Raw genomic sequence first — 13,849 nt, forward strand, 5'->3', positions numbered from 1 at the left:
TTCGTTATGAGAACGGGTGATGTCTCCCGGGAGTCATTCTGTTTTATAAATCGCCTCACCTCAACAATTTTTTTGTTAACTCTTCAGCAATTTCTAGCAGTGGGACTTTTGTTGAGATATCATAGAGTAAAGAAATCGGGAGATTATATTTTCCCACATAATATCCGTCGCAATTGGAATGTTTACTATGTTTTCAAAATTAAGTAATTGGGCTGCACAAACAGGATCCTGGGTTCTAAACAGGATTTTTCCCTTGCGAGTAAATTTCATATTTTGTATGTTTGCATGACGCTTTATTTTCTCTTTTATGAAAGCTTGTAGGGTAAAGGGGTTTATTTGGGGAACTCGTAATTTAGAGTCCGCATTTGATATTACAATAATAATTTCTTCGTATTCATTTGGCCCAAGGCGTAAAACCAGTTCATTTGTGGATTTTCCGCTCTTGAAGAATTTATAGACATTGCAGATTGCTTGATATTTATAGAATAGCAAATATCCTTTTTTTCTACTTCATTAACCTTTGTATGGCTCAATTTTACTAAGTTTTGAAACAGTGGAATAAAAAAAAAATGGGCATGTCTCACCTGACTTCAATGCACTATTAGAGATGCATAATCCACGATTTTTTGAATAACAAATAATATTGCTATTGTTATTTTTAAATATGCGTTCCAAATATCTGTTATTTCGATCATATTATTAATTAAAAATTATTACTTAATATTAAATATAAAATTTATTAATTGTAATTAATACTTAATTTACTAATTTAATTAACGTGTGATTGAATTAATTTATCTGTTTCAGCTTACTTCTTAAATTTTTTTTCCCTCAAAACTATTTATTTAATTTATTTATTAGAGTGAACCATTTTCTGGAAAAGATGTTAAAAATATATGTCATTTCTTTAAAATGTTTAATTTAGTCCTATATTCTACCAATAGATGGCGCCAGCAGTAAACACAGTACCTGTAATCAAAGTCAATCATGTCACGAGCAATTAAAAATGATCTGTATGGAATAGCGCATCATCAAATACGAATATCGGTTACAACCGTAAAGTGGAGCGGTGACTTCGCACTTTACAGCGAAGCCTCGTACTTTCCGGTGAAATCACCGCTCCGATAAATTTCAGTGATATGCAATTCAATGATACGATACGATACGATAATTCCAATAACCGGTCCGTTCACTTTTCAATCCAATCACAGATTTCTTTCGAGAGCTTCCATTGGACCGATCGTATCGATTGTTACTTTGCAGTGAAGTCACCGCTCCGGCAAATTTCAGTGATATCGTATCGATTGTTACTTTCCATCGTGATCCAAAACCTGTAATCGAAATATCATCAGGAAGATCGTATCAAGGATTTGAATCACACCCCTCTTTGAAAAGTATTGATCACTTGTATTTGTGACTTTTTGATATTGGTTACGTAATAACCGCTCGGAAAATATTCGTCATCCCTAAACACATTTTCTAATCACGAGTTTCTAACTTTTATGAATGTAGCAAGATCTTCTCAAATAAACGTAAACAAACTTTAAATTTCACGGCTAATATCTATTTTTGACTTATTTTTTATTTTTTTTATAATTGAATAAAGCAGCATTCACACATCTGGCAATTATTTGTTTTACCTGTTTTTTCTTTGCGGATCTGGCAATTTTATGTGAAAGCGAAACGGCGGAATTGCATGTGAAATTTCGAGATCGGATATGAGATGCTGTCTTATTCAAAAGCGTATTTCTGTACTTCATAAGACGTATATTATTAGTTTGTGGTCTGATACCATTCCATGTAATTTTTGTAGGTATGACTCAGTTTATGATTTGTTTATGTTTATCTTTAGAAATCAATGCAATGTAAATTTAAGGTTATGTCATTAATGAAATTCTATCTCAATTCTAGTTATTACAGTCTCTTAATTTACTTATTATTAAATCCCTACACTTGAAGGCCGTATTTCCATTTGCGTTTGCTGCCTGTGCTGTTAACTCGATCAGGGAACCATCAAAAATACCCGCTCAATCTTTGAGAATGAGCAATGAATTTATTTCAAGATTACATTCAGTCCAGTTGGACGACCCTTCCAACTTTTACTGAGTAAAAAAAGGGTTTCGTTTTCATATTACGTCATTATTTCCCGAAGTGTGGAAAAAAAAACTATTAGTACACAATCATACCGACTATCGTCTACTTTCACAGTTTAGAAGTAATGTTGATATCAAAAGTTAAAATCCACAATTCAAATACACTGTCATAACCTCTGCTATTTTATCTCCTATCGTTACAAGTTGTCTACATATAGTCTGGCAGAAATAATGAATTAAAAGTCAAAATCCGTGTCATCCTAGCCATTGTTGCTCTATGTGCAGAATTGAATGTAGTTAATACCCATAACTTACTACTTTATATATGAAATAAAGTGATAGTTATTTGAATTCAGGATTTAAAAAGTATATATTAAGGAGAGTAAAACAATGGTCCTTAATTTGTGATGTGTAAACAAAAGAACACAAATTAAAGATGCCACTCATTGGCATGTAATGTGATTGAATGCTCGATCATGAATGCTTTGGATGAGTTGATAATTCCAAATGAAGATATCTTAATCCTTTCAGGCAATTATTTGGCCCTTACTAAACTAAAAAATATCACTTTTCATTAACTTAAAATTATTCGAAGTCTTATCTCAAAAATTCATCTAATAAAAAAAAATCTGAAAAAAAGTGGCTTTTATGTGTGCCTGACCATTTGGATATTTTATGGAATGAAGATGCAGCCATTTTTTCAAAGATAGTCATGGAATCCTTGTTTTCCTAAATTTTATTTCTTCACAGGATATGATCTTCAACTTGTGAATGAATACCATCCAAACAGCATTAAATACTTATCACAGGAGCAAATTATAACTGTACAGAGAGAGTTAAACAGAGCTGTATTTAAACTTTGTTTGGAAACTTTCCAGAGAGCCACCACCACTAAATAGATTAGAATAGATAGAATACAAGATGGATTTATTGTCTGTGTTTTTAGTGAAACAATCATAACTTTAAGTCTCTTGTACAGATTCAATCATTCCCATAATCCCTTGTGCATCAAATACAATCAAGTCAATGATATTTTCTTATACTGTTAAAATGTTGAAAATGTACATCTTACAAAATGGAATTTGCACTGTCAAAAGAGTTTAAAATTAAATAGCTAAAAATTTCATTTATTTTAAACTTTTGCAGTACACAAACATCATATAGCATCTTCATTGAAGTTCACAAATACTTTAACATCCATTATCTAAAGCCGTTCGGCATCTCGGGGATAATAGCCTTTGTCACTACACATTCCAGATTGTGTGCATTTAAGATTTAAATTTTCCATTTATTAATATATATTTATTATTTTTTAATGTTATAAATTGTTTATTAATGTACATTATTTGCTAATTTTTTTTATTGTAAATATGCATTTTTTTTTGCAATTTTCTAATACTTTTTATTTTTCCCCCCACTATTTAGTTAGAAGTAATTGAAAACTGTACAACTTGTCAACGTGAAAAATGGAACTTGAGTGAGTGTTTTTAAAAACTTTTTTATTTTATATAGCTATTGAAAAATATATCCTATTTCTTTTAGAAAAGTATACCTTAAAATAAATGTATTCTGAACATGTCTAACGAATGATTTTAAATATTCTTATTAGTGTATTGAATTAGGTTTCTATGGCAGACCTTGTTGTATTTAAAAACTTATTTATCACAAGTTACAATCAGATTAGTTGATATGTTTTATGTCACAATTATTTAAACATCCAATTTAGAGTATATTTGAAACTGTATAATTCAATTGAATGCTTTGGTATAATAAAAAAAAAAAGAAATTATAGATTTTAATAAAGAGATTAATCAAATTATGTTGATAATAATCAAACCATTGATAAAGAAAATTGAAATTATTTAATTAAAATCTTAAAGGAATATATTTATTCTCAAATTTGCACAATATCCGATATTAATATTACATTTGATACTATTAATAAAAATAAATTTCTTATTGATTATGCAGGGAAATTTCTTAAAAGTAACAAAAACCATCATTATCTGAAGATCATTTGAAAAGGATGTTTAATGAAAAAAAAAAAAAAAAAAAATCCATGAAACAAATTTTTTTTATGGAATAAATAAATCGTCTTTGAGCTATTTTCATTGCCTTTAACTGTTGCAACTGTAATATTTGATTGGTTATAAATTTGTCATAAATTAAAGTATTAATTTTTTGTGTTCAATAAGTTGGTCCTATTGCTTGTATATTCAAATTCATATTTAATTTTTTTGCAAGAGCATGGTATAAAATTTAGTTTTTTAGCAATAGGTCTTATTAGTTTTTTTTCTTTGTTTTTCAGTGAATAAAGTAAAATAGTATACATTGTATTTTTTTAAAAAGCTCATTACAATAAAATATTGTATTTTCTTTTATCAAAATCCTGTAAATATTCTAGCATTAATCACTTCTTTGTAGGAACTAACAAAATATTTTTAATATTATTACCACCAATACAATGCTCATTAAACCATTTGCAATTTTCCATTGTGGATACTTTTTTATCCTGGCTTATAAAAAATAAGAATGGTTAAACTGATAAAACTTATGATCTCTATTTAATTAGTTATAAAAAATGGTCTAAAAATAATGTATCATCAGAAAAAACCTTAATGATTATTAATACTTACTTATTTTAGGTAACAAATCTTAATTTTTTTAATAACTAGCTTAATAACATTTTGACTAAACAAAATGTTTTTTACTTCAAAGATAACACATAAATGTTTTATATAGTTTTCAAAATTTGAATAGGAAATTGAGGTGCATGTTTATAGAATTACTTTCAGAATTTTTAGAAACACCTGCATGACTTTTTTTTTATTTGATTATTATTGGGCAGAACTACTTGAAAAAGGTCTCTTGGTTCTAAAACTGGTTAGTTGCACAACTGTAAAATCTTTAAAATTTAAATCCTCTTATTTCAATATTTCCAAAGTTGACTGACAGAGAATCCGCATTCAATTATAGTTGTAATAACATTTTCTATTGACTAAATATATATTTAAATCATTTGTAGTGTGATTTGTTTTTGTACAGTTCATATTATATTTTGCACTTTCAGCTTGTTTTGTTACACTTCCTAACGTTACACTTTTTGTAATGTTTTTTTTAATAAGAAAATAAATTGGATTCATTGTTTAAAAAGGCATTATCATTTACTGATTTTTTTAAAGAATTTATTCACACTTTGATTTATCAAAGAAAAAATTTTGTATTAATCAAAGAAAATTAGTTTCAAATTGTTATGACAAAATGAAAAATGTTTGGTCTCTTGTAATATTGCATTTAGAAGAAAATGAGTGCAATTATATATTAATTGAGTTTAATTCTTTTAATAATATCAAATTCTTTATAATTTCTGAGTTATGATCCATCAGAAATGGTTAATATGGTAGATTTCTTTTTCTTTTTTGTATGAATACTAATTAAAAGATAAAAGCTTTATGGGAAAATAGTACACACTTTTAATACTTTCTCATTGTTAAGCTAATTTAGAAAAGTGTTAATCTTTAAAGTAACCTTTTTTCTTATAATGAAAGAATTGAAAACTTAAGAATTTTTTATAACTCAATGAAATATATTTGATTATTTAAAATATGCTGAAAATAAGGATTGTAGTGAATTCATAAAAGAATCAAGATTGTCTATATCAAAAATATTTGGCTTACTTTGAAGATTGAAAGATATCAAAAGAAAAAGAAATTCAGCATGATAAAAGGTAATCATCTTTTTTGATGATTTAAATGTACTAAAAAACTTAGGGAGAACCAGTTGCAGTTGCAAAGGGCAGTTGATAAATTGGGAATTAAAAGTATTGAAAAACTAGCACAGAAAGCAGAGTTGACATTTGATGTAAAATGTATTGACCAATCAAATAGTTTTTGCTACCTTAACAAAAGAGGGAGAAAAAAAAAATCAAAAAGTACTGAGGAAAGTTTAAATAGAATGCATAAAGTGTTAAAATAATATTACCCTTATCCTTTATTTCTAATGGCATTTTCTGTATTTGGTGCATTTCTATGTATTCAAACAAAAAGTTACCCATTTCTGGGAAAAAAAGTTGTAATTTTTGTACTCTTCAATGTTATAAAGAATAAAATTATGAAAATCTGAATACTGTTTATTCTTCTGAAATATTCCTAATCAATAAATTTGCAAAATGTCACTGTATATTTTTCTTCAGTTTAATTTTTGTTTTATGTAATTATTTATTAAAGCAAAACTTGAATGTTAGTGTCTGAATGGGAAATTTTTTGTTTAATTATTTTCTAATAAATTAATAAATATAGTAATATTTCTATATATATATATATATATATATAATATTGTTATATTTCTAATAATTAATAGATATTTTCTAATAAATTTAATTATTTATACTACACCAAATCATTATATTGCAAATCGCCTTAAAAGCCTAACCTTTTAGCGAGAGTAGCAACAAAAACCCATAAAAAAAGACTTAAATTTTTATGCAGGGGAAGAGTGAAGACCTTAAATTTATAATATAAAGATGGCATGCAATGTGAAAAGATGAGCCTGCAATAATGAATCATTAATCATTTGTTATTTCTTACAGATGGAATGAATTTATTTAATTCGAAGCCACATGCAATAGTTGTGTGTTTTGTAATGTTTAGCAATATTATTTTTGCATGCTTTCTAGAAAACTACCAATTTTTTTAAGTTTCAGACTATAGCTTGCAGAGCATCTTGAATTCTTAAAACTAAAATAATACCAATACCAAGCAATTTAGAATTCCATTGGATTGTTTATTCTTTCAACATAACAACGTATCTTACAAGCATTGCCAGATTCCAGAAGGTTTACAATGGATCATCAGCTATTATACAAAAAATAAACGAAATATTAACAAAATATGTTCATCAAAGAAAAAAGCATTTGCTTTTACTTTTTAATAATATTTTAACAAAATAAAAATAGTAGCAGTTATAAAATGATTGAAAAGGAATTGTCTGCTAAATGTCTATTAACAGATTTAGATTAGGATATTTACCGAACAATTATATAATACTTTGAAAGACTTCTGCATATCATGTTTGTACCCTCCCCTCCTTCCCTGATTTCACTCCCATCATCTTTATAATATTTTTCTAAGTGACATAATAGAATACCAACAAAATAAACTAAACCTGGTCTTGTCCTATCATTAAATAAGTCAAAGCAACCTATAGTTCTCTACTTGGAAATATTTCCCTACGTTTATTATTATTCTCCATACATCCTTTTTCAACACAAGGTGATTAGGATAAATACAATCTTCTGTTTACTGCTATCCTCATATTTTCCCTCCTCTAAAAAAACATTAGGATGAAAGGGGTATTGAAATTAAACCTAAATAAATTGAAATAAAGCATTTTTGAATAATGCGGCTTAACACTAATCAGTACATCTAAATTGATAATTGAATAATTAAGCTATATTTGGGAATTGAAGAATATAACAATTATACAAGCAATTATTCACAAAAATATAACTGAAAAGTGTAAAAGCATTTGAAATTATGTTTTAAAGTGCATTGATTGATAAATCACAATGTTTGTTATACGCAATTCTTTTATAGCATCTCTTTATCAACACAATTCAAAATTTTCACAGTAATAACTGTTGAAATTTATTATGTAAGTCCTTTTTAATTGGTTTAAAGAGCATAACTAAAAATGCTTTTCAAAAATTTCATTAAAAACTTTTTAAAGACATAATGCAGTTATTTTTATTGATACTAATAATGGAGGTGTATTCATCTGTGACCTGTTTGTTGGTGCACTACAGGCCAGACTGCTCAACATAATTTTATAAAAAGGATACAAACCTGGTTTAGGTGGTAGGAAATTATACATCAAAGCAAATTTTCGAAGGTAGAATTTATTTTATCAAAAATTAAATGAAATCTGAAGATATTATTAGTCAAAAATATTTGTAACACTATTTTGAAATTCAAAAATCATCTTCTGAATAATGTGTAATTTTTCTCTAGTTTTAATAAATTTTTAGAAATATTCTAGATGTGATATGGGTCTGTAGTTTTCACTTTTGAAATTGAAATGAGACTTGCATCCGGGTCATTCCATTGTGACTAACGTAACATTGGAAATATTTCAGCAAGCTATAATATGATAAAATACTCTAAAATAAATTCTGAAAAATGCCAATAGCTTTGCATATCATCTAAAACTAGTAAATCTTACATATCCATGTAAAAATAATTTTAAAGGATTAATTCTTTCAAAGTATTAATTCAATTTTGGTTGTGTGACTAACGTAACATTTTTGTTACCACATGAAAGATATGTTAACTTTGGCACAAAATTCTTCTGAATTTTAATAATGGAAAAATCTATAATTAATTATAGAAATACATGAGAATGTTAAGTATGTAGTAAGAACAGTTTTAGGGTGATAAATAATTAACAATAAACATTTATTGATATTTTTATAATTTTATATGTGTGACTAACGTAACAATTGGATCTTGAACTCGGTCACAATCTCTTGAGACTCAAAAATCTAAAATAATATATTACAAATGTTCATTAATTGATTTTATACACACACAATAATACCATAGATGACAGAAAAAAATTTTTTAAAAAATTAATTAAAATAATTATGAATATTACCTACTTTCTTGTCCAAACTGTCTAGAAAATGTTTTGACAACTAAAAATGAAAACAACACTTATTTTTTCATTAAATATGAATGATTTTTATTATTTACTGGTTTGTGTTTTAATACAAGAAAAATTCAGCTTTATTGAAAGAAAATTTAAATTAAAAATACAAAAGAAAAAGAACAGAGATACCCATTTGGATACTGAGATAGAGATTCAAGAAATTAATTTAATCGTAGTCCTTTCTTATTTTTATATAGGAAACTAATGTTCCTTCTAGTTTCGTAGTTTATATGGAAAGGTAAGTTTCCCATTAGCTGGATGGGACCAGATAAAATAAATTTCTTTTCCATCATTTGCACATCATCTGCACTTAGCCATTTAAAACCTACATCAGTCTCATGCAAAAACTTTATTTTGCACATTTCTGAGTTTTTATCAAACTCAATTATTCTACCAATATACCAGTTATCATCATAAAATATGCTGTAGTAATTCTCCAATTCAATAGAAATTGCTCCACCAGTTAAAGAACAATTCACTTTTGTTTCCATCAGATTGGGTATAGTGCTGAGTGGGATTTCATCTCCAGTGTTTAAAAACATGTCAGCGTCAAATGAGCTTGTTGTTTTCCTCACACAGTGACAAGACTGTATGCCTTTCAGTTCTTTTATGGACTCAAATCCATTTTCGATATCAACCAGTTCTTGTAAGATTTCTTTTTCTTCAATAAAAAGGCATGTTATATTTGTGTCTGATCTGTTTGCTACTTCTTTAAAAAATTCAAATGCATTTTTAATTATTGTTTTTCCTTGCAACACCTTTTTCCACACATGCCGCTTCAAAACAGCCCCTATGCCATCATGTGGCCCTTTTCCATGGTATGAAGCACTGAAGTTCCATTCAACATATAACGCATCAGAAAACATCAATGACATGCGGTACCTGTTCTTAAAATGTGCTGCGGCACCATCCGACCAAATGTTTATGCTTGTAATTTTAAAATTCACCATTTTTTTAATGTCTTCAATTATTGCTTTATTGAAGATTTTAACAATCGCAGAAGTGTGCCAATTGCAATCGGATATCACAGCATAATATTTAGTTTCCAAATTTTTATCTTCTACTTATCTGAAATAAACGACTGCAGTGTAGACTGTTACAGATAAATCTTGGTCAGTCTTCCAGTGAGCAGCCATCACTTCATTCTGGTGTTTAATTTCGTAATTTTGAGAGAAGTCGATCTGCATTAACAGCTGACCTGGAAGTAAACTATCCTTTTGTTTTCTGATCTCTTTTGCTTGGCGACTGATATTATAGATATGCTTTAAGAGGGTGGTTAATTGTGAAATCAGCTCTTCAATGATTTTTTTAGCTTCAAGAACATTTTCTTCTAATTTTCCTTTGTTCCATTGATTTACACATACTTTACCTTCATTTAAATCCAATTCCTCATCAATGAATTTTTTTAATTTGCATTGGGCAATTTTTACACTTTTGTTTCATACAATCAGCATTATTTTTATTGCAAACAATTAAATCAAATATGTCATTTGCTGTCTTAATATTATTGTTTTTCCATTTGCACACTTTTAGAAGAAAGGCAAAATTTTCACAATATGGGCAACAGCAAACTGCTTGATCTTTACATCCGACAGTTTCTACTTCTGAGGGTCGAAGCTCACAAAACTTTGACAATCCTATTTCAATATTAGGATGATCAATTTTGAACAATTGAAAAGCATCTTTTAAGTTGTACATTAGCAGCCGTTTCTGCAAAAGTGTTCTTTTATTTGCCTCTGGATTTAAAACTGATTTAACATCTTTTTTTCCTAGAAGTTGTCTGGTAATATCATCTCGATAGTAAAATACTTTTACACACTCTTTAGTATCTTTAGAAAGGCCATAATTCTTTACAGGTTTAGTAGATGGAATTATAAGTCCCAAGTCTGAAGCTATTTTCTCCACAACTGCTTGCTTTTTTACTTGGACTACATGGCAAAGATTTTTTAATTCTTCTCACTGCTTTTCCTAATGATTGTGGTGTTGAATATGCTTTGGTTGTAGGCTGTTGGCTCAAAGAGGACACAGACTTCTTTTTCTCTCTCATTTTTCTCATTCTCAGTTTTGAAGCTTCAGCTTCTTTTTTCTTTAATTTCTTATTATCTTTTCTTTTAAGTCTTAAAGCTTTCATTCCATTCTTTGCTTTAGCTCTATCTTCAAGCTTTTTAACCTCACTCTGCTTAGCTCGACTTTTCTTTCAGCCGCACTTGGTCGGTCCATTTTAATTTCTGAAAAAAAAAAAAAAAAAAAAAAAGGCGCACTTTATCTATCTTAAAATACTTGCAATAGTTGGAGAAATTTAATAAATTGATCTTATTTTAAAGAGTCAATTTATGTGACTAACGTAACAAAAATATTTGTTACGTTATTCACAGCTCTAAATCCTTAACAAATACTACTACTTTAAAATTTTTAAATTACTCTTATAACTTAACAGTTTAAGGAAATAAAAATACTGAGTGCATTATTTGTCATCTAAGAGAAAAAAATCAGAATTTTGTGACTAACGTAACAAAGAACAGCTTGGTAAAAATTTACTGAGAAAAGTATACATACCTCTTCAGATATTCAAAATCTATCTTCTATATAGGGAAACAACAGTACTAGCTTCCATAAAATGTGTTCATTGAACAGGAAAAATGAGTTTAACTGCCTAAAATAGTTGTGAGCATAAGTAGAAAATATAGGCTTAGAAATCATTACAATCAAGCACGTGTTCTTACCAAAATACAACTCCAAGCAGCCATTTTTGGCAAGTTCTGTTGCCAGATTCAGAAACTTAAAATAATACAGAAAAAAAAATTTGTATCACAATTGCAGTTACAGTGAAAATATTTTTTGAGGTAGGAGGTAACATTTTTCATGTAATGACCCATCATTGTTTTATTACGAAATTAGTACAGTTAAATTGGCGAGATAGTGATTTTAAATTTATATTTACAATTCATGTTAATAAATATTTGTGCCAGTATTATAAGGAGCATTCCAAAAGAAACGAGCCAGAGGCTTGGGAACAAAAATCGTTAAATGTATGTCAGAAATATTTGTCCTGATTGTTGAGGCACTTGTCCCACTGCGACATAAGGCGGTAAATGGCTATCGCTGTCTCGTAAAATTCGCGGGTCTGCTTTGGGAACTAGTTCAGAAACTGTTGCTTTACGTCGTCGTCCGAGGTGAATCCCTTTTTTAAAGGGACCAGAAATGACGTAATCGCAGGGAGAGAGGTCTGGACTGTTTGGAGGATGGCCGAGGATCTTTCACTTGAATTTCTGCATGAGTGTCATATGTGGTATCGGATTGTGGCGCAGAATGGCACCACGGATGAGCGGGCTTGGTCGCTTCGATTTAATCGCTTGGCGAAGAGTGGTCAAGGTTTGCGAGTAACGCTGGACATTTAGTGTTGCCCCATGCTATAAGAAGTCTTTCAGAAGGGCTTTTCTGCGCTTGTGCGGATGACTTTGATTTTTTTTTTTTGATGGTGGTGAGCTGTGATGCTTTTATTAGAGGCTTATTTCGGTTCTTGTTCGAAGTGATGACACCAAGACTCATTTCCAGCCAACACTCGCTCCAGGAACTCGTTCCCTTTCCTGGCATAGCGCTTTAAGACAGTGGGTCATTCGGCATGCTTCTTGTTGTGGTTGAAGATTGTGGGGCAACCACTAGCGTGGTGTGGCTATAGCGGACACATAAGATTTCGTGGTCAGAGCGGACACTCCGAAACTCATCGTGGTTAGAGCGGACACATTTTTTCCCCATCTTAGAGCAGATAAAGGGTGTAGATAAATAAATAAATAAATACTTTTAAATCACAAATATAATTTAAAACAGTATTTTAAATGGCAAAACTCTTTCACGTGGGATAACGTTTTTTTTTTTTACCGAAGTTTTCTGTTTTTGCACTCGATTATCGAATTACAAAATACATTTTTGCCAATCAAATTTAATTATTTATATTAAATTCTTAAGATATTATAGTGAGAATGCATTTTAAACATAGCGAAATGTAATAAGAATAAAAATTTTCAGAGAAATACATAAAAATTAATAGTAATTAACAGTATAATGAAGAGTATGAACGAATTTCAGGGATTTTGTGGAGAACTGTATTTTAGAGTCAAATATTAGAACAGCTGCTATTGCCATAAAATTAGTTTCATTAATGCAAGTAAAAATAAATACTAGAAGTAAAATATATAAAGCAGATACAAGTAAATAAAAGAAAAATAAATACTAACTAACCTTTATTATAAAAGAATAAAATATCATTTACCATTGGATTTAGTCCAACCTAGTTACAAAACTTAGATTTTAGACATTTTTCTAAATTGTTTGATGTTTCTAATTCTTTTAGGATGTTTTCAATTCTTTCATCCAATTTTACATATGCTTTTTTTCCTTTTTATTCCAGCGTCGCATAATTTTCTGGATTTCAAATTAAAAGACACTTTTTGTGTTTCTTCGTTTAATATTTTAATTAATAAGTGGACATTAGGCTGGTTTCTGCCAGTGGTTGCATTTAATTTGGAATTCCACCCTTCAACAGAATTATTTGTCCTATGACGCTCGCTGTCCATATACATTCCATACTTGAATGGGCATATTTGGATTATCCATCAACTGTTCGACAAAATAATCAATGAATGTGGCAAGTTTGTCAATGCTAAAAACTTTTTCCCCATACAATGCTCCAAGCATCATCTATGTTTTCTATTGGCAAGTAAGCTAATGCAGAAATCATTCTACAGACATTTCTTACATCTTCGTTCTCATTATATTCCTTTACTAGATCTATTTCTTGTATCTTACGCTACAAGCATTGATTAAAATGAAAGTTACAACCGGAAATAGTCGAACTGGGAAATTCTAACATACAACTATTGATGGCTGCGGCTTGAAAATCCAATTTTATAATGTCCGACTTCCACTTAGGGCACCAACGTTTCACTTCCTGAAACATTGCTTGTCTCTTATCTGGAAGGAATGCAAAAAGCGCTGGATAAACGTTGGTTTCAGTTGCTGTACTCCTTAAGGTAACCGACTACGTTCGAAGG

General features: G+C 29.2%; 1 protein-coding gene and 1 long non-coding RNA gene across 2 annotated transcripts in view; one reads left to right on the forward strand and one right to left on the reverse strand.

Annotated features, from left to right (window-relative positions):
* The first annotated feature begins 1,571 nt into the window (after positions 1–1,571).
* The window catches only part of LOC129957422 (uncharacterized), a 29,212-nt gene continuing 16,934 nt past the window's right edge, over positions 1,572–13,849 (forward strand). The window contains exons 1-2 of the long non-coding RNA XR_008782763.1: positions 1,572–1,813; positions 3,519–3,570. This is a non-coding gene — a long non-coding RNA (uncharacterized LOC129957422). The remainder of the gene's footprint in view (positions 1,814–3,518; positions 3,571–13,849) is intronic.
* On the reverse strand, positions 8,929–11,474 carry LOC129957421 (uncharacterized). Its single transcript, XM_056069733.1, has 2 exons — positions 11,355–11,474; positions 8,929–11,026 (listed from the first exon to the last, which is right to left on the reverse strand). The coding sequence occupies exon 2, from the start codon at positions 9,746–9,748 to the stop codon at positions 8,960–8,962; it is 789 nt and encodes a 262-aa protein (XP_055925708.1). The 5' UTR covers positions 9,749–11,026; positions 11,355–11,474; the 3' UTR covers positions 8,929–8,959.

Source organism: Argiope bruennichi, chromosome 11 (assembly GCF_947563725.1).
Source record: "Argiope bruennichi chromosome 11, qqArgBrue1.1, whole genome shotgun sequence".
NCBI lineage: Eukaryota > Metazoa > Arthropoda > Arachnida > Araneae > Araneidae > Argiope > Argiope bruennichi.

Excerpts from the sequence above, each read along its gene's own strand:
- LOC129957421 (XM_056069733.1), bottom strand. The coding sequence starts at position 9,748 with ATGGTGAATTTTAAAATTACAAGCATAAACATTTGGTCGGATGGTGCC.